The 26,054-nt window shown below is 46.0% G+C and overlaps 1 protein-coding gene across 6 annotated transcripts in view; it reads left to right on the forward strand.

Moving 5' to 3' along the window:
* The window catches only part of MYOF (myoferlin), a 161,110-nt gene extending 136,043 nt beyond the window's left edge, over window positions 1-25,067 (forward strand). For all 6 annotated transcript variants that reach the window (XM_057737496.1, XM_057737497.1, XM_057737498.1 and 3 more), the window contains 13 exons: window positions 1,471-1,626; window positions 2,071-2,162; window positions 5,901-6,071; window positions 6,843-6,991; window positions 9,175-9,314; window positions 11,353-11,441; window positions 11,532-11,627; window positions 15,019-15,160; window positions 17,621-17,720; window positions 20,539-20,729; window positions 22,494-22,603; window positions 22,980-23,127; window positions 24,520-25,067. In XM_057737496.1, the coding sequence (XP_057593479.1) occupies window positions 1,471-1,626; window positions 2,071-2,162; window positions 5,901-6,071; window positions 6,843-6,991; window positions 9,175-9,314; window positions 11,353-11,441; window positions 11,532-11,627; window positions 15,019-15,160; window positions 17,621-17,720; window positions 20,539-20,729; window positions 22,494-22,603; window positions 22,980-23,127; window positions 24,520-24,558 (1,623 nt within the window). In that variant the 3' untranslated portion in view covers window positions 24,559-25,067. The remainder of the gene's footprint in view (window positions 1-1,470; window positions 1,627-2,070; window positions 2,163-5,900; window positions 6,072-6,842; window positions 6,992-9,174; window positions 9,315-11,352; window positions 11,442-11,531; window positions 11,628-15,018; window positions 15,161-17,620; window positions 17,721-20,538; window positions 20,730-22,493; window positions 22,604-22,979; window positions 23,128-24,519) is intronic.
* Window positions 25,068-26,054: the final 987 nt, after the last annotated feature.

Genomic DNA, 26,054 nt, shown 5'->3' on the forward strand with positions numbered 1-26,054 from the left:
GGGTCAAGTCTCAACTCCTTCCTAGGGTGGAGCTGGCCTTTCACAAGCTTCTCATCTCCCCTGCTACCACGCCCTCTCCAAGCCCCAAACACACCCTGTCCTCTCACAACTTGGAGCCTTGGGACAAGCTCTTCTTCATTCCCTGGACGCCCGTCCTTCCTTCTCTGTGCTGACAAACTCCTACTCATTCTTTCAAGCGCCAGCTCAGTGTCACATTCTTTGTGAAGTGTTCCCTGATTGCTCCTGGCAGGGTGACTCACTCCTGCTCCAGGCTCCCTGGATCCCCACCGCTGTTAAAGCTCCTTTCACATTGTTAAGTATCTGCTTTCACAGCTGCCCCTCCCTCCAACCACAGTTGGCAGATCCATGGCAGACGTGCTGCTACTTCCTAATCCTTTCCAATAGCAGACATGGTAATCAATCAGACCATTTCACCCTACACGTGGTCTCAAAATCCTTCTCATTAAAGCTTCCCACCAAGCAATCGAAGACAGCGTGAGAGCCAAACCTATTTAACACCCTTGTGCCAGACTGGATTCCTTGAGTTCATTTTTGGGCCCCCAGTACCTGGCACTTGGTAGGTGCTTACATCATGCTGCTTACTGAATGAAAGAAGCTGGAACTAAGACCCATGTGTTCTGAATCCAGCTTCAGTGCTTCCTCTTGTACATAAGCTGGTTTCAAGATAAAATGTAAGGCCTCTCAAGCGGGCCTGATGGTTCACTCATTCAGAAACCACTTACTGTGTCCCTGCTTCATGCCAGCCCTGTGTTAGGTCCTGGAGATAGAGTGATAAGCAAAAAAAATTTCCCTGCCTCAGGAAGCTTACAGCAGAGTGAAGAATATAGACAATTAACAGACACTGACAACACAGAGGTCAGCGCTGCAATAGGGGTTAATGAGGGCTTAGAAGAGAGTGTTAGGAAACACATCCAACCCAGGGGCAATCAGGGAGGTTTCCTGGAAGAAGTGACACTTTTCAGCTCAGACCTGAGGGATGGACAGGAGTTTGCTTGGGAGTGGAAGGGCGTTTACAGGGGTGATGCAAAAAAAAAAAAAAAAATAAAGGGAAATCACCCTTAAGACTTTATTGGGTTTAAGAAATAATCATTTTTATTCCTATCTTCAAAAAACGTGCAGAATTTCACTCCTCACCACCTCCTTTGCCATCATACTGGTCCAAGCCACCTTCCAGTCTTGCCTAGGTTTTTACCATACCTCCCTGCTTCTGCCCTGCCCTTTCTTCTCCCCTGTGATCTATAGAGTAATTACTTCATCATCACTCCCTTTCCCCACTGGAAACACGCAAAGCACACCAGAGCAGTCTCTGTCACAAAAGGCAGCCCTTCATCCCCCAATCCCACAGCCCCTGTGGCTGCCCTGAGTGTCCTGGGGGGAAGGACGCTGCCCCAGGCCCTCTGCCCTGATCGCCCAAGGCCCTGCGAGTACATGTGTGTGTCTCTCTCCTAGGGCTCCTTCAGAATCTACCCCCTGTCGGATGACCCCAGTGTGCCGGCCCCTCCCCGGCAGTTTCGGGAATTACCTGACAGCGTCCCACAGGAATGCACGGTTAGGATTTACATTGTTCGAGGTTTAGAGCTCCAGCCCCAGGACAACAATGGCCTGGTAAGAGTTTGGGTGTGGGGCCTTCTCCTATAGCAAGATAATTACAGTCCTCAGCCACAATAATTGTCATGTTTTTTCTTTTTGGGCGTCTGTTATCTCACAAGAGGAAAGATACTCTGTCAAAACAATCTGTTCAGGAGAATTGTCCCAATGGGGATTTATCTAAGAGCTTGAAGGGGCTTGGAGCCTCTGGTTCATCCTTCTCATTTTACAGATGTGACCTCGGAGGAGAATTGCTTTGTCACTGCTCCCTGCCACCGCCTCTTCTCCAAATGCACGCTGGGTGCATGACGCCAAGAGGGAGCATTGCCCGGACCTGGTCTGAGGCCATCCCTTCTCATCAGGGTGGGAGCGGGTGTGGAGTCACACCTGAGTCTGTCCCAGAAACTGACTTAAATTGGCACCCCGCGGTGACATAACCTGCCATCTGTTTTGTCCCCACAGTGTGACCCTTATATAAAAATAACACTGGGCAAAAAAGTAATCGAAGATCGAGACCACTACGTCCCCAACACGCTCAACCCAGTGTTCGGCAGGTAATAGACATTTCCTGACGTTTTTCTGTGGTTCTCTTCTTCACGGCCCCTGTGTTAAGGATGCCATGTGTGTTAAGGATGCCATGTGTGCCAAGTTCTGCTCTAGGCCCAGAAAGTGGGAAACTATGTCTGTGATCTATTCAGATACCCAAGTCAGTGGGGCAGGTAATGGACACATAAATGCACAAATGTAATAGTTTCATGGACGTGAAAAGTGCCATGAAGAGAACTAAACCAAGTCTGAGAGGTTTGCTCTAAGCCCTGGAGGCAGAGGTGACAGCGGCAGGGGTGGTACGAGGCCCCACAGTCCAGAGAGTTTGTGGCTTCCAGACAAGAAAGGTAGGCAGTGACTTGCATGTAGTGACAGGTGGCGCTCACTCCCCGATCCTGTTGAGCTCTCTCCTGGGATGCTTTGATTCCACTGTTTTGAGCCAGTGTATGTATTATTGACTCTGTTACTAAAACTGAGAAGGGGACAGAACGTGATGGGGTCAGATGTCCTGCTCCCTATCTTCTGTTCCTGGAGATTCTTTTTTTTTTTAATTAATTAATTTATTGGATGTGTTGGGTCTTCTTTTCTGCACACAGGCTTTCTCTAGTTGCGAGTAGGGGCTACTCTTCATTGTAGTGCGTGGGCTTCTCAGTGCAGTGGCTTCTCTTGTTGCAGAGCGTGGACGCTAGGCATGCGGGCTTCAGTAGTTGTGGCACACGGGCTCAATAGTTGTGGCTCACAGGCTCGGTATTTGTGGCACATGGGCTTAGTTGCTCCATTGCATGTGGGATCTTCCCGGCCCAGGGATCAAATCTATGTCCCCTGCATTGGCAGGCGGATTCTTAACCACTGCGCCACCTACGAAGTCCCCTGAAGATTCTTGACATCGCATTGCTGTCTTAGGTCGTTGCCACTTTACATTTGTCTGACTGTAACACTGATCTCATCAGAACCTTCTCAAGGGTAAGGCACACCCAAATGACCTCTAAAGAGGACCTGCTTTTTTCAGCTATGAACTACTTCCACATTTAGTAGTAGCTGCTATTTGCTGAGCTTTGACCGTGGACGTGCACTATGCCGAGCCTTTCATAGAAACCGTCTCAAAAATCTCACAGCTCTGAGGGGCTACTGTTACCCCCACCTGACCACGGAGGGAGGCAGCACCCAACTCACCCCGCTGGTGAGCAGCAGAGCTGGGACTCCTGCCCAGGCCAGCTGACTGCAGCGTCTGCGTGGCCGCCACTGTCTAATTTTCACCTCAGTGTCAAACCCGGCAGCCGGCAGGGCAGGGAGTCGCAGCCCCACTTTACAGGTGGGGGAAACAGGGCACCAGAGCTGTATCCACAGAGCTGGTACATGGGCAGCCAAGACGTAGGTAGCAATCCCTGACCAAGCCCCAGGCTTTTCCAACACCCTCGGTAATGCTTCATATTCCTGGCCAAGCCATCACCTGCAGAAAAATGTTCTTTGCACCAAACATTTGTAAAGAGAGTTATTTCTCCCCAGAACCCTGCTGAGAAAGTGAACAGTTTGTTCTCATTTGATGTGGCCCGTATTTTAATTTCTGACTTTACTGTCTTGCCCATCCGCTTCTTCTCTGCTCGTGTTTGTTGGTTGGTGCCCTTATGCAATCCTTCCCTCCCTCGTGTGTGCAGCACACACGCACGCCCTCTGTGTTGCACACCCCGGGGCCGTGTGCCGGGGCCAGGCAGTGGAAGTAATCCGCTGGCACGGCAACGTGATCGTTTTCCTTTTCTTCCGCTGATCCAGCCCTGAGGTCTAGACAGGAAAAGGCACGCAGGGCAGGAAGGAGGGCTCTGCGCGAGGGAGACAGGGAAGCAGGGAAAGCCAGCTTTTATGGGAGAAAGGAGGCCCTGTCTGCATCGCTCGTCTCGGAGGAGCCAAGCACAAGCTTAATTAGGTGGCAGGAAAAGTCTTGCTCAGAGCCACCCCGGGAGGAAGTGATGCCGTCAGGCTCTGCACGGCCAATCCCCATCTGGCGAACGTGCAGACTTCGCCCCATCCTGCAGGGTGGAGCCAGGGAGACGCCGGCTCTGCAACCCCTCCCATGGCTTTGGTCCCCGGCCTCAGTCTCACAGGGTGACTGTCTTCTCAACGGAGACCCTCAGGGACTCCAGAACAGGGATTCAGGAAGGAGCATCCTTTCCTGTGTGCTCGGCCACTGTTCAGCATTGTTACTCACATCACATTCTGTGGAATGTCCATCTGCCAGAAGATGCTAATTGTGTTCCAAAGAAAAACATATTCCTTCAAACCAAGATGCTTGGGTAAAAAAAAGATAACTGCAGGACTTCTCAGAACCTTTAGTTTGCCCAGAGGAACACCAGAAGAAGTGGTTCTCAACCTTATTTGAACAAAGAATTATTTTTCTCAAGGGACACATATTATCTATCCCTTGGAATCCAGTAATGGAATTTGGGGGTCACGTGTGGATACGGGGCTTAAGGTGTGATCATGACTCCAGCACCTTCTCTCCTGGGTTGCCTTGCTCTTGCAGGCCCCCACCTGCCTGCAGCAGTCTGGAGAAGTCACTGAGATGTATCTAGGAGACCCCCTAGAAGCTTGTCTCCAGAGCCTCACTGACACCCACGCTTCTGCTCAAGAGATGAATATTCCTGGCTCTTTGGGCAAGAACCAGTCCACATTCCAGGGTGCCAGGAGGAGAGGTGGAGGCACAGGGAGAGAGGAGAGATGCAAGAGGCCTCTCACAGTTTTCTGTCCACAGTTTCTTGAGCACTACTGTAGGACCCGCCCCTCTGTCTGCAGATACAGAACCAAACCCCGCCCACCTGGCGCTGATGCTCTACACTTATCGCCCTCTCAGAACTGGCGCCACATCGCTCACCTACCACAGAAATTACTGTGTCATTATTTATCGTTGTCTCAGAAGTGTTTGCATTTTAATACAGATACTACGGAAAAGCCTTCAAGAACCAGTGGCAGAGCCAGAGGGCCTGGGCGGAGGGAGGGAGCCTTCTTGGCAGCCTTCCACTCCATCCCTCCAGGCCCCCGTGCTCCTGGGGGGTGAGTCCAGGATGTTCCATGGGGTGGTGGTCTCTGTTGAGGCAGAGAAGGGAACACAGTAGGCGCACAGATAGGGGGCTGTAAATCAGGAGCTGGGTAGAGATGCCTGGGTGCCCAGGTAATAGGCATATGTGCTAATCATATTAATAATACTATAATTATTAGCAATAATTATTATTTAACTTATAATTTATTATTTATTTTATTTTTATTTATTTTTGGCTGCATTGGGTCTGCGTTGCTGCATGCTGCTGTTATTATTACCGTTACTATAGCTACTGGGTTTGGAGCTATGCACTCATGCCAAGTGCTTTCTAAACATTTCTTCCCTTGACCCTTGTAACAACATAAGATGGTAAGGATTTTTATCCCCATTTTACAGATGAGAAAACTGAGCACTGAGCGGTTAAGTAGCTGGCCTGGGGTGCCACAGCTAGCAAGCAGCAAAGCTGGGATTCCCATGAGGCGTAGCTCAGGATCCTTTCCTGAGCACGTGTATCATCTGCTGTTGTCCCCATTACTAATGTGCACTACTTAGCAAGCACCCCGCCCGCTGCCACCACGTGGTCATCCCAGCCTTGATGTCCTCCTCCCACAGCTGCAGCCACAGCCCCGCCCGGGGAGTCTGTGTGCAGAGCCCTGGTTTGTGTGGACGCCCAGCTGGGATCATAGCGATGCTGACCTCTCATTTGTTTCTTCAGAATGTATGAGCTGAGCTGCTACTTACCTCAAGAAAAAGACCTGAAAATTTCTGTCTATGATTACGACACCTTTACCCAGGATGAAAAAGTAGGAGAAACGATTATTGACCTGGAAAACCGATTCCTTTCCCGGTTTGGGTCCCACTGTGGCATCCCTGAGCAGTACTGTGTGTAAGTGCCTTTGGACATAGATGTTGACAGTTTGCTCCATCTAACGTTAACACTCCGGGGAGGCTCTGGCACTCCACCTCAGGGCCTGTCTTCGCTGAGCCCCTGCTCCTTTGAGTCAGGTAGATAGTATCGTTGATAATAGAATTCTCTTCGAATCAGGACCATAGCATCACCCAACTCCAGGGCGCGCCATTCACCGTGGTGTCTGTGTGCAGCTCAGGCCCCTGAGGCAGTGCAGCGCTCTGCGGGAGTGGCACCGGTGACGGTCCTTGGAGAGCCGGCCCCCAGCCTCCCATTCTTTGAGCCCCCTCCCTCCTTGATGCCAGGGCCTGAGAGCTGGCAATGTTTGATGGCAGCAATTCCCTGCTCCTCCCTCCAAACGGATCGGTTCTGTGATGTCCCTCTTTCCCTGAGTGCTGAACAGTGTCTTTCTGTAGCGTCGAATGAGATATAGCATGTGAGTTCTAGTTTGTAAGTTTGCCTATTATGATTACAGTGCTCTCCGTGAAACTCATTTTTTGCAGAGGAGGAACCTGAGGGGTGGCAGTGGGGAGGGGGGTGTGAGGACCAACTGGCTGAGGCCAGAATAATTGTGGATTTTTAGGTCTCTAAATCCTAGATAGATTTCTAGGCAAAAGGCAATGTGTTGAGCACATTCCTGGCTCCCCCGTTACATGAAGGCGCCTATAAGTATGTGTGTGTGTGTGTGTGTGAATCCAAGAAGAATTTGTGTGCCCTGCGGTAACTCTGGGTGTGGGATGTTATTCACAGTTCTGGAGTAAACACCTGGCGAGATCAATTGAAACCAACACAGTTGCTTCAAAATGTAGCCAGGTTCAAAGGCTTCCCACCACCTGTCCTTTCTGAAGATGGAAATAGCATCAGATATGGAGGACAAGACTACAGCCTAGATGAATTTGGTAAGCACGTTGCTATGGATTGCAAACTGGTTACAAGGTATAGCAACCCATGTATGCTGCCTGGTTTGTGTTGGGGAGGGGGTGGGCAGAGCAGTATCCTAGTACCTTAGGGAATTCCATACACATGACTGTCTAACAAAAGCCTCATTATAGTAGAGTTTGGCTGTCATGTCAGGTGTCAAAGTGGACACTTTTTCTTGTCTGTCTTGTGTTTCACTTGACCTTCTTAGGTCATAGCCATTTGAGCTTTGAACACAAGGTTCTAATAATTAACTTATTTCCATGTAATGCCTAATTAGCTCAGAAGTGTTCAGACGGCTGTGCAAGAATTTCTCTCCCAATTTTACTCCCTCATTCTTCCAGCCCTTCTCTGAGAAGGCTCAGAGAGGATGGGGGCTGGTTTGAAGAATCTGCTAAGTTCACATCTGGCTCACATCCGAGCTCGGGGTCTTGCTCATTTCTAAGCAGTAATTTAAAATGCAATCTGTCCTGACACATAAGAAGCTAGCTGACTGCATTATGACAGAGACTGAAGTAAGCTTAATAGAGCATAAGAGCTGTGGCATGATTCAGTGTTTTGAAGGGAGGGGGGCTTCCCGGAGGGACTGGCAGTGGGGCTGTCTTGGAGGGCACATGGGATATCCAGAGAAAGCCGAGCAAAGACACGGGGATGAGAGGGCTTCCTGATCCTCAGCTGTTTATTCCTGACATTGCAAGAAACTATATTTGTCTTTTTGTCTTAAGAGGACTTGGTCAATATCAGGGATGATTAGATGTTTAACAAACGCTGATGCAGCTGTTAACAAGAGCACTTGCAAAAGGGATTGGGAATAAACTGGCAAGCAACATGGCCTCATGGAGAAAACCACCCCCAACAATCAAACAACACCCCCAAAGAGCTGTATCAGTCAGGATTGTTCCAGTTACTTTTGTCACGTAACAAATCACCCCAAAACTTAGCCGCTGAAGACAACCTTTTTTTTTTTTATTGGAGTGTAGTTGACTTACAATGTTGTGTTAGTTTCTGCTGTACAGTGAAGTGAAACAGTTATACAGATACATACATCCACTCTTTTTTTAGATTCTTTTCCAATACAACAACCATTTTGTTTTGCTTATCGTTTTGTGGGTTAGCTGTCCAGGAAGGGCTCACCTGGGCAGTTCTCACTTGCGTTGCTCACGTGTTGCTCATGCTGTCAGATGTTGGCCAGGGCTGCAGTCATCTGAAGGCTCGACTGAACTGGAAGTCCAGGATGGCTCGTGCCTGTGCCTGGCATTTGCTGCTGGCTCTTGGATGGGAGCTCACCTGGAACTGATGACCAGAGCACCTACCCAGGCCTTTCCCATAGGGTGATCTCTGGGTACCCAGGCTCCTGAAATGGCTGGCGGCTTCCCCAAGAGCAAGCGCCCCAAGAAGACCAGCGTGGCCTTTCGTGCTTAGCCTCAGCAGTCGCACAGCATCCTTTCTTTAGTGGTCAGATATGTCTGAGGATTCAAAGAGAGAGGACACAGACCCCACCTCTCAATGGGAGGAGTGACAGAGAATTTGGGGACTATGTTTTTTAAATGCCACAGGGATGCTAGCTACTGTAACAGTTAAACTTACAAATTTCAGTGGCTTAACACAATAGAAGTTTTTTCTCATAAAGTCGAAACAGGTACTCCTACAGGTGGGTGGCCCTCTTCCCAACAGTGCTGCATGGACCAGGCCCTTCTTCAGCTCGGGTGTCTAAAGTTACTGTTTTCTCCTGCATCCAGAAGAGAAAGTACACACAGAGGATCCTACATGAGAGGGTTTTGTGGGCTAGGTTTTGAAATGACACACATGTCACGTCCGTCTACATTATATTCTAGCCTATCTTGTTTGCATGGCCGAACCTAACTGCAAGGGAGTCTGGGAGACAGTGAGCCCCTGACACCAATGTAAATAGGGGCTGCTGTCACACATTCTGGAGTGTTCTGGGCTCTTTGCTATTGGAAGCCCACAAGTCAGTAATGAGCCTCACTGGGCTCCTGGTCAGGAGCTATTTCTATCAGCAACTCTTTCCCAAGCTGGTTTGCACACTGGCACTGCCTGGCCGTTTTTGCAAAGTCTGGGGTGAAGCGCCGCAGATCCCTCAAGACAATCTGCCTGAACTGTTCCCGGATGCCCATCCCTGTTTCACTGTCCTTTTTTATTGCAGAAGCCAACAAAACCCTGCACCAGCACCTTGGGGCCCCCGAGGAGCGCCTTGCCCTTCACATCCTCAGGACTCAGGGGTTGGTCCCTGAACACGTGGAAACAAGGACTTTGCATAGCACCTTTCAGCCTAACATCTCCCAGGTAAAGGGCTCTCTACTTTGAACCCATCATCCGCACCCCAAACGCCGTGGCACTAGCTGACACAGGCTTGCCTCTTTTATCTCTTTTGGATACTTTTAGATATCCAAGAAATAGAAATGAAACTCAGATTAGCATCATCTCCAGGGGGAATTTATTGTAAGAATTTTCAGGAAACGCACTAAATCCAGGCAGGAGAGTGACTGTGATTCAGAACAAACTTGGACCAGGATCTTTCAATGTCTCTTGTCTGTTTCTCTCTTAGTCTGCCTTAGCCTGCACTCTTCCTGTGATCACCTTCTGAGTGATCTACTTCCAAATGTGGGAAGGATTGGTTGTCCCAACTTGGCCCATTTTTCCACCCCTGGACCACTCAGCTCTAGGCAGAAGGACAGGGGTACAGTGCACAGGATGGCACATCACAGCGACCACGTGGATTGTGATGGGGGAAGGTCAGTTCCCAGAAGCTGGGGAGCAGTCCCCAGAGAAGCAAGGAGGGACGTGGAAAATGACAAAATAGTCTGTGTGGAAGCTTGTTAGTATGAAGATTCCTAGGCCATGCCTTCAGAGATGCAGATTCAATAAGTCTGGGGTGGGGCAGGGAATCTGAATTTGTAACAGGTATCTGGAGATGTTCTGATGCAGATGGTTAGGAAATCATGCTTTAAGCAGTATTAATCTAATGGATGCAAATATTGTTGATGCTGATAGCAGAACCATGGTCTCTTAAAAAGTGACCACAAGTGGCCTGGGCTTACTAGATTATTTTCTTACCCACTTTTATTCTTTTCTATACTTTCATTTCCTCTTTCTCTTATCCTTCTTCTTTCCCCACAAAGAGCCCATTTCTCCTTCTCTCTCCTCGCCCCACCCCTCAACTGAATAAAGTCTTAAGACATTACAAAGTGAGGAAGATTTCTCCCTGGGAATTTACCAGTACTCCCATCACCTCTACCTACGGCATTGGACAGACTCTGGCTGGGTTTTAGGAGACAGCTGGATGCCTCATTTCTGCAGCGTGCTTGGCATATGATAGACCCTTGAACCCTAGAGATTAGCAGGAAGAGAGTCAGGATCCCAGTAAAATATATCCCTTTTCACGAGCTGCAGTTAATTCGCTTTGTTCACAATGCATTAGGAAGCCAACCTAGTGATTTCCTTGGCAACCTTTTTAAAGACCAGTCTGTTTCCGTCATGAAGGCAGAGTCTACAGAACATCCAAAAACTGTTTGGGGAATTTGAATGGGCTTGTATGCTTGACAGAGTGTGTTAATGGCATTCCGAGCCTGTCGAGAAGACTATTCCAGTCAGATAGATGGGCCTGGTCTGCAGCCATCAAAGACCTGAACGGGGCCTCACCAAGATGGCGGCACAGGTGTCAGTCCAGGCTCTCGCCCGCCCCCTTCCTGCAAGCTCCCTCCCGGGGGGTAGGCACCAGCAAGCCGCTGCAGGGAGTCCTCAGTTTGGGGGGACAGTAATGTTCTTGTCGTTGAGGCTCTCCTTTGAAAGTGCCATGCTGTAAGTCTTTCTTTTACAAAATTAAGTATTTTTACATTATTTAGGTTTTCTCTCTCAAGTGGAGAAACTGTGGGGTGTCACAAAACTGGGAGTGATATCAAGTAGGCAATGTGATGATGGATCGAGTGACAGCGGGAAAGCTTCTGAGAGTGAAGGGCCCAACTTTTAGTCATTGTAAGAGTGGGCGTGTGTGTGTGTGGGGAGGGTTGTGTTAGTGATAGGAAGCCCCTCATTTGATTAACCAGGGAAGGCTGAGACTGTGGTACAGGTGGGCCCATGCATCCTTTAGAGACTCCTGGGAGAGAAGGAGGGGGTGGGGGGCGATGGCCTAAGTGACACGGAAGATGTAAGAGTCATCTTGGCTTACACTTTTACTCTTTTTTTTTTTTTTCTTGCCTTCCAGATGGACTAATAAATGAGGAGATCTGAAGAACTAGTTTCACCTAAGATGTATGAAAGAAAATTGTAGTCTCTACCACCCATAATGTAACTTCATTTCTTTTTCTATTTTTGAATGGCTTAGGGGAAACTTCAGATGTGGGTAGATGTTTTCCCCAAGAGTTTGGGGCCACCAGGCCCTCCTTTCAACATCACACCCCGAAAAGCCAAGAAGTAAGTAATCCTGAGACCTTGCTGTATCTTACTGGGGTCTTGGTTCAGGACCAGGGGAAAAAAAGCACCTTCAAAATGTGCTCCTTTCAGATACTACCTGCGTGTGATCATCTGGAACACCAAGGACGTTATCCTGGACGAGAAAAGCATCACAGGAGAGGACATGAGCGACATCTATGTTAAAGGGTAAGGCTGGCACGCAAGAGCCTTTGACAAACTCAGAGAACAAGGCAGACTCTCTCCTTCATGAGTGTGCATTATTGAAGGTGTCCACTGTAGGATCCTTAGTTATTTGAAGCTATTATATTTCATTAATGCGATCTACTCGGGAAGCTCCAGGGAGACAAAGGGAGAGAGAACAGAGAAACCAGTATGGATGTTGTATATGAGCAGCAGCACCTGATGCCTGTGAGAACTGATAAATGTTTCTTTTCTAAGAAAGTGGGTTTTGTTCAGTTTATTAAGCAGATTTGTTATTTATGAGACTTTTTTGTCATGCAGTTCACTTTTATTCTTTTCTGATACCTTGAGTAACTAGCCTTAGAAACAGAAATAGAGCTTCCAAAGTTTTTATGTATATATATATTTTTTATTACCAGAAGTTAATGTCCATGGAAAAGAGGAAACATTAGCAGAATTTTTAAAAATCATTCATTCCACCAACACTGAGTGCCTGCATCCAATGTGTAAAGTGTCATAGGTGTTCAGTATTCTGTTACTTGCATAATTCAGTTCCAAATAATCCATGTTGATGTCAGTTTCGTGTTATATGTGTTGATGGTGAGTACAGAACCCAGTGATTAAGAAGTCAGACTCTGGAGTCAAACTACCTGGGTTGAAATCTGGTACTTTCCCTACTAGCTGGGCAAGTTAGTAAGCTCACTGTTCCTCATCTGTAAAATGGAGATGATCGTATCCACCACTCTGGAATGTTCAGAAGATTGAGTTACTTAAAGCATTTAGGATAGCGCCTGGCAGAGAGCAAACACTATGTGCATTAGCCAGGGTTCTCCAGGAAACAGAATAAGTAGGATGTGTATGCATAGAAAGAGAGAAAGACAGAGGGAGAGAGATTATGAAGAATTGGCTCACGTGATAATGGAGGCTGAGAAGTCTCATGAGTGGCCATCTGCAGGCTGGAGGACCCAGGAAAGCTGGGGGTATCATTCAGCCTGAATTCGAAGGCCTGGGAGCCAGGGGAGCCACTGGTGTAAATCCCAGTCTGAGGTCAGGAGGAGATGACATGAGATGTTCTGGTTCCATCAATAAGGCAGAAAAAGGGGGTGATTTCCTCCTTCCTCTGCCTTTTGTTCTATTCCAGGCCCTCAGTAGATTGGATGATGCTACCCACGTTGGGGAGGGCCATCTACTTTACTGAGTTCATCGATTCAAATTCTAGTCTCATCCAGAAACACTCATAGACACACTCAGAAATAATGTTTAACCTGGGCACCCCATGGCCAGTCATGTTGACACATAAAATTAACCGTCACACTATTATTATTACTATTACTATTCCACATGGGTTGAGTTTGGTTCCTTGATGTGTAAAAGATAACACTTGTTGAAATTTAATATATTCATAAAGTGAGAACAAAGTTTCACTTATGATCCCAAATGACCTTCAATCAAACCTTTGTTAAAGGCATAATTACTGTCATTTAGGTTCACTATAAACAGGGAATGTTTCATCAAGTTCTTCATTATTCTCTCTCATTTCAGGATCTTATTACCATTCCCCAAGGAAAACTAATTCCAGCTAATTATATATATGCAAATTTGACTATCATAAGCATTTTTTTTCCAATCAGGGAAACAAACTCAAGTAATACTGGACTGAGAGATAATTCCAGTAATCAAAGAATAAAGCACGACCTAAAGTACCATGTCATATTTGGAATGGAAATCTAATTACTATATGTGAGAAGATGAGTAATGCACAAGTAACACACCTAGCACTACACGCATATGGGTGTTACATAAAAAGTTATAAGTACACAAATACATACTTAGAGTAGTTGTTTAACTTGTTTTCAAATTAAAATGTGAAAAGATTCATGAAAAAGAGAGAATAGCTACAGAGGGTGAGCAATCTGGCAGAGGATGGTGGTGCCACTTAGAGATGGGTTAGAAGCTGAACTTACCAAGGTCATAGCCAAAGAGAGTGGACGCTCTTCAGCGAGTTAGTTCAAAAGCTTAAACGTTAATTCTCCAAAGGAATCTTTCAACTCAGTTATCTGGTTAGTCAATTGACTAGAAAAAGTAAAACTAGTATAGTTGATGGCTATTAATACCACTACTAATAATAGAACCTAATATTAGCACATGGTCTCCATGGTCCTTTGAGGCAGAGTAATAGTTCTGGACTTTGGAGTCAGACAGATCTGGGAGTTATAATTAATTCTGTCCATTACTGGATGTATGAAACGTACATCCTCTCTGAAGCTCAGTTTCCTCGTCTGTGAGATGGAGCTAGTTAAACAGTTGGGAAGAATAAAATAAGGCATGCTATGTACCTGTTCATAGTAGTTGATCCTTAGCATGAGTTAAGGATTTCCCCTTCCCACTCTGGCCCTTCTCATTCTGTCCTCGGGTTGACCATGTGAAGGGAGAACATATCATTAACCTCATTTTACAGATGGGAGATGAAGCTTCGAGGGTCAGTGGCAGAGCAAGTTCACAGCCAGGCCTGCCTCCTACTGACAGTCTTTATCTGGGGGGGTCCAGGCATCAATATTTCTAAACGCTCCCCAGTTGATTCCAGTGATTCTAATTTGTAGTGGGTGTTGAGATCCATGCATTCCACCACTTTTTCAGTCTAAAATCTCGTGTTCCTCTGGTTCCAAACCAGGAGTCTTACCCATAGCTGGCAGATGTGATAACACTTCCTCCCAGACACAGTCGTTCATTCATCCCTCCAACTGGTCTGCTGTGTGCCGGGCACAGGCCAAAGGGAACTTTCCAAATGTCAAAAGTTAAGGGGTTCAATTGTTGGTGGGAATGAATTTTCACAGATATGACTAGGGTTGTAGCAGCTTACATCTCCCTTGCTAGTCGCATTAATGTGATCATAGTAAATTTAAGAATAATTTTAAAAGGAAGCGGTGAGATTACTTCAGTCGTGCCTGTTTTGTTTGCTTAAGTAAAATATGGAAAAGGAAATGCTAAAATTTTGAACTGACCCATATTCATTGAGCCTATCAACAGTGATGACAGACACTGATGAGTTATAGTTAGGGAGACTAAAATCATAGCCAGCAAGCTTCACCATTCCCAAAATAGAAGCTAAGTTATTGATATTTTCCAGAAAATTTCACCTTATCCCTGTTAACTGAAGTCTAAAGGGTTTCCTGCTTTGGTTTTAGAGGAATTATATTTTATTTGGCTACAACCTGTGTTGGATGCAACAGAGTGCCTCCCCTTCATAAATCACCCCCCAGCTCCATAGATAACTGGAACCTTCCCAAGAAAAGTGCATTAATTCTCCTGCCCTTCACTCTCCTAATCACTGTGCAATTCTGCGGCTAGATTACTTGTCACTCACATGAAGCTAAGTCTGTTTGCTTCTGCTTTTCAGCTGGATTCCTGGCAATGAAGAAAACAAACAGAAAACAGATGTCCATTACAGGTCCTTGGATGGCGAAGGGAATTTTAACTGGAGATTTGTCTTCCCTTTTGACTACCTCCCAGCTGAACAACTCTGTATCCTTGCTAAAAAAGTGAGTTCTGAAAAATGCTAGTGGGGAGTGCATGTCATGGGTCTTCCTTAATGCAGACACTCAGAAAAGGTTGGAGCTGCTCAGACCCTTGGTGGTCATAAGTCCAGCTCCCGCTTGGTATAGATAGGGACTTTGAGATGCCAGTGGTGTAAATACTTGCCCAGGGTCACACAACTGTGGCAGTTATTTGTGTAGTTATAATAGAAGTACGAGGGTAAGTCAGAAATTATCTGCACTCTGGCTGTAGAATTTATAGGAGTTTTTAATGTAATCAGAGTGCAGATAATTTTTGACTCACTATCGTATAGGAAGCACAACTTTCCTTCCCCTAACATGTTGGTATCAGGGGGAAGGACTGGTCAAGGGTAGATGTGGGGATCTTGTGTCAATACATGCAACAACCTTAGTATATGTTAACATCATGGGGAGACTGATTTCTTCCCCTCATAAGCAGAGCTGCTAGACTAATTAACCAGAGGCAAAATATTAATGTAGGTTGAAATTTTCCTCTTACCTTCCTTATTAAACTTAAGCATCTGCCTTACTTCCTTTGGGAGCACTTCCATGAGGGTTCGGGGCCCTCCTGGTCTTAATTTATAAGGCTCTCAGTTACAGAACTCAACTCAAACTGGCTTATACCAAGAAAGGTGATTTATTGACTGACATTACTAAAAAGTCCAGGGTTGGCTGGATTCAAGAATGCCTGGATCCCAGGTTGAACTGATGTCTTTAGAAATTGCTCTCACCTTCTCCGCCCCACTGTTCTGCCTTCTTCTATGGGCCTCACTCCCTGGTGGAGGTAAGGTGGCTGCCAGCAGCCCCAGCTCACATCCTGCCCTCTGAGCAACCTCAGCAGAGAGAGGAGAACGAATCCCAAAAGGCGCCAACTAGGGTTCTGGAATTGGGCCCCAGAGTCTGCCTTTTTGAGGCCATGTGCCCATCTCTGAACCAACCAATGTTGCCTAGGGATACAGTGCTCTGATTGGCGGGACTCTGGAGTTAGGGATAAAGTCAGTTCTCCCCAAATTGCATGGACTGGAGGAAGGGAATCTCTAAGGACAATCTGGGTGCTTTCATCCTCAAAGCGGGGCCTAAAACCTGGGCAGGTAATAATAACAGATGTCTCTTATAGGCCCTTCTCCCATTTCTCCCTTCCCCACCCCATCCTGCCATATCCTATAAACTTTTCCTCGCTCTGCCCTGTCACCTTCTGTCCCTACACCTGATCAGAATACACACACCTTATGTACCATCTGGCCAGGCCCTATCCACTGCTGGCCCTACTCAGTACTGATGCTCTAGTGGGCACTTTTTCTGTCCAGGTGAGATGACTGCCTTCAAAGGGCACTTTCTAGAGACACGGAGGCCCATCCTGATGGTGAACCATGCAGACTTTCAGATAATGAGACAGATCGGGGGAAGGTGAGGGATTTGAGGTCAGGTAAGCCTTTAGGTGACGTTACCTTTCCTACTTACTCCTATCTAGAGCTGGACCTCTCAGCATCCTGAGTAGTCCTTGGAGCGTGACCCCACACAGGACAGTCCAGTGGGGGCAGACAGCAGTAGAGTGGGCTTCTCAGCCCCTCAGAGCCAGGCCCTCTGAGCCCTGCAAAAGGGAACATTCCTGGAATGTCACCTGAAAAGCAAGAAACAACCCAACAGTCTTCCTCCAAATTCATGCAGCATTGAGGGAATTCCCTTTCTTTGGGGGCCAGAGGAACGTAGGTGTAATTAGGCTGTGGAGGTAACTATCCTTGGCTGATATTGTCCGGGCAGAGGCAGGGACCAGAGGTGAGAACTTGGAGGACACTTACCCCATCCTCTCCCCACGTAACTCTAGTCTAAGGGATCTGAGGGTCTCAGTTGACCACAGAATATAAGACCCAGCTATATTTTTCAAAAGCCACAAATGCCAGGACATTTCAAGTCTGCACTGATAAAAGAGTGAAATGTGGGCCTCCATCTCCTCACCCCCAGGTGAAATGAGTGTGCGCAGATGTCCTGGGGGGGAGGGGCAGGGAGGTTGCTGAGCAGAAGTAACTCCTCAGCAGGGGATATTTTGATCTGACCTAGGACAGCCTGGCTTTGGGAGGATAATCTAGGCAGGCCAGCCATACTCTGTATTTAGGCCAGGAGACCTAATTACTCCCCAAACCCCAGGAGTGGCAGCAGGAAGTCACACTGATAGGAACATGGCAGGAGATCTTCTGTTTGGCAATTGCCTGGGACAACCTTTTTGTCACCCAGCTGGTGGTCTTGAGATTTCCTGGGGAGCCCTACTGCCTTACATATACACTTGCGGTAGAGGGGTAGGCCAAAGGGCAGGGTTGCGGATGGGGATGCAAAGGAGAGAAGAGGCCCCATGTCCTGATGCTGGGTTTTCAAGAGGCCCAAGGGGAGGGTTTTAAGAGTCCAGTAATCAGTGTCATTTTGGTTTGTCTGTTCCTCTTGGCATTTTAGGAGCATTTCTGGAGTATTGACCAAACTGAATTTCGGGTCCCACCCAAACTGATCATTCAGATATGGGATAATGACAAGTTTTCGCTGGATGACTACTTGGGTAAGGCTTACATTTGGAAACTTTTTACTAATTTCAAGCACAATTTCTTAGAGAAATCAGTTAAAACTTGGACTCAATTATTTAAATCTGCAGTCCTGTGGGGGTGGGGTCACAGTCACTGCCGGGATGTCCTCTGGGCAGTGTGGCCTGACCATCCACGGTCACAGGTCCTCTGAGACGTGGACACAGTGAATGGCACCCCTTTCTGTGTGCCCCATCCATTCTCGGGGCCTTGGTGTAGGTAGGCTCCTGCACCAGCTCCTGTCTTGCTAGGAAGACACAAATTTCGTTTTCAGGGATGCCACAGCCCTGTTTCCACTTCCAAACCTCTCTGTTCCCTCAGCACCTCAAAACTGGCTCCCTCCTCCTGCACACTGCTCTCAGAAGTCATTGCAGTCCCCTAATGTCCCCAGCATTGTTCTTCCCCACCCGATCCACCCTTCTCTGTGGTAAAAGTCCCTTGTTAAACACCCCACCCCGGACCCCTCCCTTTCTTGGCACGCATCCCAGTCCCCTCAAAGCACAGTGTTCTGACTTGCTCTCCCAAGGCCTTGGGTGTCTCGTTGGCCTGCTCTGTTCCTTCCTCTCCCCCTTTAAACACAGGCCTTTGCCCTCCCTGGGATTTCGCAGCTCTCCCCAGGCTCCCTCAGTGACTTACCAACCCTCACCTCTGTTGGCAGTCAAGCGTCAACTCTCACTTTCAGCAAGGGTCTGCCTCCTGGACTGGAGGTGCGGCCTGACCGCCAAGGTGCCTGCCACAGAGTAACAAATGTTGTGATGACTCATCATGCTGTGCATCAGATCAGCACATTGTACACCTTACACTTACACAACACTCTACGTCAATTATATCTCGGTTTGAAAAAAACTCTCATGATGATTATTCCTTATTCCCCACCAGAAACTTTCACCTTTACGCTTGGCTGGCACCTCAAATTTATCATGACTGAGATCACACTCAGCCTTTCTTCCATGACCTCGTACCTGCTCACCTCATGAACTGCTTTTGCTATTCACAGCCTCTCCCAGCTGCCCAGGCGGGAGCACCCAGAGTCCTCTGTGGGTCCTCCTCTCCCTTCCTACCACTTTGCTAAACAATGTAACCTGCTTTGTCATGCACAGTTTTTTCTTATTTCTATAATCTCTGCCACTTTCCAGTTCAGACCTCACGGTCTCTTAGCCAGCCGTTACAGAAGCCCCGAGCTCACCTGCCTGCTTCCAGAGCATCTTTCCCAGCAGAGGAAAAGCCCACAGTGGCCAAAGGCTGTGTCTTGTTCATCCCTCTCCCCTTCACAACACTGAGTGTAGTGGCTTTGACTTAGTTGGTTCTAAATAAGAGTTGAACAAAAAAATGAGTGTGAAAGTGTTGACTGAAGAAAAACATACAACCTAAAAGTGGTGAATTTGGGGGTCTTACTGAGGACTTCAGCCCAGGAGACAGCCTCTCAGCTCTGAGGAACTGCTCCCAAGAGGTAAGGGAGGAGTCAGGACAGAACAGGTTTTTGCTGGAAAAACAACAACAAAAACAAAAGAAAGTCAAACATCAAAAGATTACTGCTAATCACAAATAACGGACGATTCAAGTTAATGATTTTGGTGCTTTTCTATGTTTGGGGAGTTACAAGATCCTGGGCCTGCTAAAATTATTCTTTAGATATGCATCTTAACTATCTAGAGGCAGGTCCAAAGGTCAAAATGCTTCCTGTCTTTCTCCATCCTGAATTCCCCTCAGGGCACAGCCTCAGGTATGACTACATTCCCAATCCTTGTAGAACTGGGGTGATGGGCAACATTCTTTGTTTATTGGAATGGCGCAACGTTCCCTTGTCCACAGTGTTATGGAAGCTTAGCTTAGAAAGCATAAAGAACAGTAGAGGGTTTTCCCTTGGAATTTAAACAAAATAGTCTGACAACAAATAAAGAGAATGACTTTATTTCCAAATGGATAGTGGGCAAATGGTTGCAGCTATCACTGAAAGGAGAGACAAAATAAAAGCAGGCATTAGCTCCAGAAAGGCTTGTGGGCTATCGATGCATTATAAGATGAATGGCAGTGTCTGAGCCTTAAAGTTAATACAGAACCTGCCACAACCTCCCTGTTGCTCTTTTCTCCCAGTGTTGAAGACCACCTCTTGTCCCAGTAGTTCATAGACTTGACCCAACATACACATACCTTTTTCTGAAGGAGAGAGTTCCCGGGAGGTGCCAAGCCCCAAAGACAGTCAGTTAAAGATAGTCATTAACTACAAAAAAGTTAATGCCTCACATCATGCAAGAGAAGTTGTGCTTCTCCAGGCACCGTGAGCTGGGCTTCCTATTTCCTGGGGAGAACTTTTTGTTGAGAATTCAATGTTTCTTCTCAAGCTCTTGTTTCTGAGGTTACACTAGGAGAGACTTGAACTTGACTGTTCAATGGAGCTTCCCATGTTCCAAGTACCAATTGTCTTTACTCAAAGCCAGATGATTGTGTTAGGGGAAGTTTAGAACCAATGTGAGCAAATTCCAAGTCCAAGTTCAGTGGAGATTTTGTCTACAGATGTTTAATTATTTTGAACTTGCAGAAGAACTCTGTTTATGCTCCATTCTCTGAGAAATACAATGGGTGGTCCTCTGTGAGATGCAGAGCAGTGGACAGATATTTCTTCTGCCACTTTCGTTTCTAACTGGAAAGAATTTTAACTGCCTACCAGGGTCTGTTTCTCTAACTCACCTGTTCAAAGCCACAGTCTACCTCTCTTCTGAGAAGTATATTCTGTTCACTTGTGAACAACGCCGGATCCACTTGAAATTTATTTGGGTTTAATGTTTCCTTGGCTAGGTTTCCTGGAACTTGATTTGCATCGCACCATCATTCCAGCAAAATCACCAGAGAAATGCAATTTGGACATGATTCCAGACCTTAAAGCCGTGAACCCCCTTAAAGTGAAAACCGCCTCTCTCTTTGAACAGAAGTCCATGAGAGGATGGTGGCCCTGCTACGCCGATAAAGACGGCTGCCGTGTGATGGCTGTATGTATGAGAATTTCCTGATTGGGGGTCATTTATTCCTTTTTTCCTTTAGGTTTTTCCCTTTATGAGTAGATTTGCTGCGGATAAGATAAGGTTAAATTGGTGGTACTTTAAGTTTTGGGAACGGTTTGCACCAGGGATTATAGGAGAAGGGGGCAGATGCTGTTGAGCATATGTTTGGGGTTGAGTGGAAGACAGGGGGATTAGAATCGTCAGAAAACTGGGAGCGCAAGTGGTTGCACTGTAGGAATGCTAATTTATGCTGAGCTTCCATTACAATTCAGTACAGAAAAATGAACTTCAAGTTTGAGCTGTTCTCATCTTTTAAAAAAAGAGAATTTTTTTTTTTTAAAGATGGAGGAAGCAGGGAGTGTTGACATCCATTAAACATGAAGGCAATAAGTTACAAGCACATTTGGAAAACTCAAGATTATTTCGATGTAGAAGCGAAAGTGTGGGTTACCATGACCTGTCATAAAAAGACTACCTAATTCATTTTATATGATTAATAATAGTTAATATTTTATACCATTTATTGTAAACCAGACAATATAGTAAATGCCTTACATTCATAATCTTATTTTTTAAACCAACTTTGAGATGTAATTTACATAAAATAAACTTAAAGTACAATTAAAGTGCACAATTTGATGAGTTTTGACAGATGTATATGCTCATGAAACCACCTCCATAATCAAGATCTAGAGCACTCCCATTACCCCAAAAGTTTCCTTGTGCCCTTTGCAGTCCATCACTTCCTCCACCCCTGGCGCAGGAAACCACTTATCAGCTTCCTGCCACTCTAGGGTAGTTTGTACATAACCTCATTTAGTTCTGCTGATAACCCCATGAAGTAGACATTACCTCCATTTTATAGATTCAAGGAACAGGCTTGGAAAGAAGGACCACCATGGCATAGTCAGATACCCACCTTTGACTCATCGACAGAGGAGGCATCTGCACTCCATCACCTAAATGAGCGGCAGGGTTGGAAGTTCTCCAATCATTGGTGAAGTTCTCCAATCATTGGTGACCTTGTGGGCTCCAGGGTTCTAGAAAGTCTGTTACAACCTTAGTTAAGCCTGGCTATAAGAGTAGACAAGTTTCTAGACCTCTTGCAGCCTCCGTGTCCTCGTGTGCACACGAGGAGCATAGCAGTACTTGATTTATAGGGCCACCCTGAGCATCAGATGAGATTATCCCGATAGAAGGCTTAAGCAGTGCCCAGGGCACCACTCAGGAACCTGTGAACAGGGAGGCAGGGTTCATTCATTCACTCACTCACTCACTCACGCATTTCTTCATCTAGTGTACATCAAGTGCCCACTAAGTGCTGGCACTGTTCCATGCAGTGGGGGTACCATGGTTAGCACAAAGACTCTCTTAGAGTCCACACTTAATGCTCCGTCAATGTTAACTATTGTTATCAGCAGTATTCAGGTTAATCTGGGTCCAAGAAAAGTTACACAGGGAGGTATGTGAGCAGACAAGGAGACGGATGTGAGAAAGTTAGAATGATGGGGAACCAGAGACTGGAGAGCAGGGAGGAGGGAAAGCAATTTGTCCTCCCAGTTTCCCACAAGGAGTTGGTTCAGAAACACATGGAAGAGGAAATGTGATGAAATCTCTTGAGGAAAATTTAAGGCAATCTAAGGATTGTTTTACAAGAATAAAAACCATTGCTTGGGGAATACTCCTTGGGTCGAAGTGAAAATATTTGTGAAACGTGATGTCATGTGTTTAACCTGTTCTGCTTTACTGAAGGGGAAAGTGGAGATGACGTTGGAAGTCCTCAATGAGAAGGAGGCTGACGAGAGGCCAGCCGGGAAGGGACGGGATGAACCCAACATGAACCCCAAGCTGGACCCACCAAAGTGAGAGGCCTTCTTTGTTCTGATCCCCAAACATCTGCAGTCTGAAAGCCCCCCTTCCAATTGGCTTAATGCAGTGGATTAGCCGTTGTCTTAACTTTGTACTGAATGGGGGCGGGGCGGGGGGGGGGATGGAGAGGTTGGTGATCTGGCTTCATTTTAACCATCCTCCTTCCCGTGAAACCAAAGTCCAGTGTGTCTTCGGTATCTTAGGAAGCCATAAAAGGTTAAAGACTCTCTCAGCCAACGAAGGGGAATAATATCTTTTTTTGACTTTATAAAACGTTATTCATCATTCTTTAAACGGTGTTACGCTCTGAGGTGTAAAGTATCTGTCCCTCCTGAGTTGGGGAGGTAAAACCATTTCTTTGCAATGCAGCCGACCGGAAACCTCCTTCCTCTGGTTCACCAACCCGTGCAAGACCATGAGGTTCATCGTGTGGCGGCGATTTAAGTGGGTCCTCATCGGCTTGATGTTCCTGTTGATCCTGCTGCTGTTCGTGGCCGTGCTCCTCTACTCCTTACCGGTATGAGTCCTGGGGCTCCGGTCTGGGCTTTTTGGGTGTGAATTATGGTTGGTCATCTCCCTTGCCTTTTTTGCCGCCCAGTAAAATGACCTACATAGCAGTTGCGGTGTTACAACCCGTCAACCTTTGGAAAATTTAAAGTACTGTGTCCTGTGATTAGAATTCCATTCTCAGGGTTTCATGAATTACAGGCAGAACTTCATGGTCTGAAAAAAAAACCTTTGATCTCAGGAATCTAGGAGAAATCCCTCAGGCCTTTATCAATGTGTATCTGAACCGTAGCCAGCATTTCTGATGGATCTTCCTGCCTTCAGACTTCCTTGTTCCAAACCATCCTGCATCTTCACTCCGGCCATTTCACAGATCCTGGGCTCATTCTAGGCCCACACAAACCTTGAACTCCACCCAAACTAGAGAGTTGGCCTCCCCAAACAAGTATTGCCCTTACCTGCCAGGATGCCTTTGCCAAAGCTGTTCCTTTGCCTGTGTTTTGTCTTTTAAAACCTCCCTCATTCCTTCAGGCCTGCATCATATAATCTCCCCCTCAAATCTCCCTTAATCTCCATGGTCATAAATGGGAGTCCAAATGGGAGGTTTGTCAGTGTGCCTAGAAGTAATGCCTGCATTCCTGCCTTCGAGGAATTTGTTGAGCATCTGTTCTAGGCTAGGAATTGGAATAAAGAGATGCCCAAGGCAGGGTTTCTGCCCACACGGAGTTCATATGCTGTAGACAAGCAGACACATGAACAAGTCAGTTGCCATGAGAGGCAAGCTGTTCTAGAGGTATGAACAAATGACCATAGGGTCCCACTGCTGAGGATGATTTCACCAAGAAGGGGGTATTTAAACTTAGTTTGCCAAGTGGAGAAGGGAAAGTCCAAGCATTCAGAAACCATTACTTCAATTCATATTAATAATAGAGATTATTTTGTGTTTAACAGCATCGTCATACAGCCACAATAGCAGGGATATGGTGTCTTTGTTTTCTCCCAACAAATACTTTCAGCTTGTTAACTATGAGTACATGCATATTATTTTCTAGTTGTAGGTAGTTCTTATGTCTTGACCATTTAAAAAACTCCTCATAGTTATTTCTTTTTCCTGAATTAGATTCTATTGATTTAAACCAGTGGTTCTCAACTGGGGGTGATCTTCTGCACACACACCCCCTGCCCCCGGACATTTGGATGTCTAGAGACATTTGGTTGTCACAACTCGAGGGCACTACTGGAATCTAGTGGGTGGAGGCCAGGAATGCTGCTAAACATCCTGCTGCAACGCACAGGCCAGTCTCCAACAAGGATCATCTGGTCCTAAATGTCAATAATACCAGGATTGAGAATCCCGAAGTCACATATATGTAATAAAACCCTGTTTCTGTTTCCGTTTCAGAACTATTTGTCAATGAAGATTGTGAGGCCAAATGCATAATGGGAGCAAGGCTTCTCTTCTGCCAGTGAGCGAATCCTGTCTTTGCTTACAGATCAAAACCAAGAGTGATTTTGTTTGTGTCTGAGACTACATTCCAGGGGCATGTTACACTATCTCACCGAGGCCTGTCACTTCCCAGAGGCTCTAGGTCCAAGTCAGGCTAGCAAGCAACATTTTATCTTATCTTCTGAAGTATTACAAGTTTTAACCATGTTTTTTTCAGAATCTTTTTCAGGGTGGCTGGTTCCATGTAAAAATCACCTTTTTTTATGTGTCCTAATTCTCTAATTCAGTTTTTGGAAATTGCTGAAATTGAATTTGAGAATTTCTGCATCTTCATCTACTTCTTACCTGTAGTCAACAAAAGGACTGTGCATTCTAAAGTAGTTAGACTAGTTGGAGGAATTTTTATTTATGCCTGCAACGATTGTTATATTTTGTATGGATAAATGTCATGAGGCTATATTCAACCTCTGTGATGAACCCAAATAAAAACATTTCACCTTTCACACATACCAGTTTGTTGAAGCTGTGGGCCAAGCTGAGAAGGAGTCTCAGCAGATGGACGCTGGGGCGTGCCACCTGGGCGTAAACCATTTATCCGTGTGCTGCCATGGCCAGTGGGCCAAACGCTGGCTAATATAGTAAATTAATACTTATTTAAAGTACTTACTCTCTGCACACCATTATTTTAAATGCTTTATACATATTAACTAATTTAGTCCTCAAGGTAATCCTGTAAAGGTGGGTAACATTATTAATCCCATTTTGCAGTTGAAGTTGAGGCATACGCATGTAAATCAATGAAGTTAGAACACACCCTCTCACCATACACAAAAATAAATTCAAAATGGCTTAAAGACTTAAACATAAGACACGACACCGTAAAACTTCTAGAAGAGAACACAGGCAAACATTCTCTGGCATAAATCGTATGAATGTTTTTTTAGGTCAGTCTCCCAAGGCAATAGAAATAAAAACAAAAATAAACAAATGGGACTTAATCAAACTTAAAAGCTTCTGCACAGCAAAGGAAACCATAAACAAAACGAAAAGACAACCCCACAGAATGGGTGAAAATATTTTCAAATGATGCAACTGACAAGGGCTTAATTTCCAAAATATGCAAACAGCTCATACAACTCAACAACAAGAAAAAACCCAACCCAATCCAAAAATGAAGAAATGTCTATTTACGTCTTCTGCCCAAAGAAGACATACAGCTGGCCAATAGGCATATGAAAAGATGTTCAGCATCACTAATTATTAGTGAAATGCAAATCAAAACTACAATGAGGCATCACTTCACACCAGTTAGAATGGCCAAAGTCTATAAATAACAAATGCTGGAGAGGATGTGGAGAAATGGGAACACGCCTACACTGTTAGTGGGAATGTAAGTTGGTGCAGCCACTGTGGAAAACAGTATAGAGAGTCTTCAGAAAACTAAAAATAGAATTACAATATGATCCAGCAATCCCACTCCTGGGCACAAA

Source organism: Hippopotamus amphibius, chromosome 5 (genome assembly GCF_030028045.1).
Source record: "Hippopotamus amphibius kiboko isolate mHipAmp2 chromosome 5, mHipAmp2.hap2, whole genome shotgun sequence".
Taxonomy (NCBI): domain Eukaryota; kingdom Metazoa; phylum Chordata; class Mammalia; order Artiodactyla; family Hippopotamidae; genus Hippopotamus; species Hippopotamus amphibius.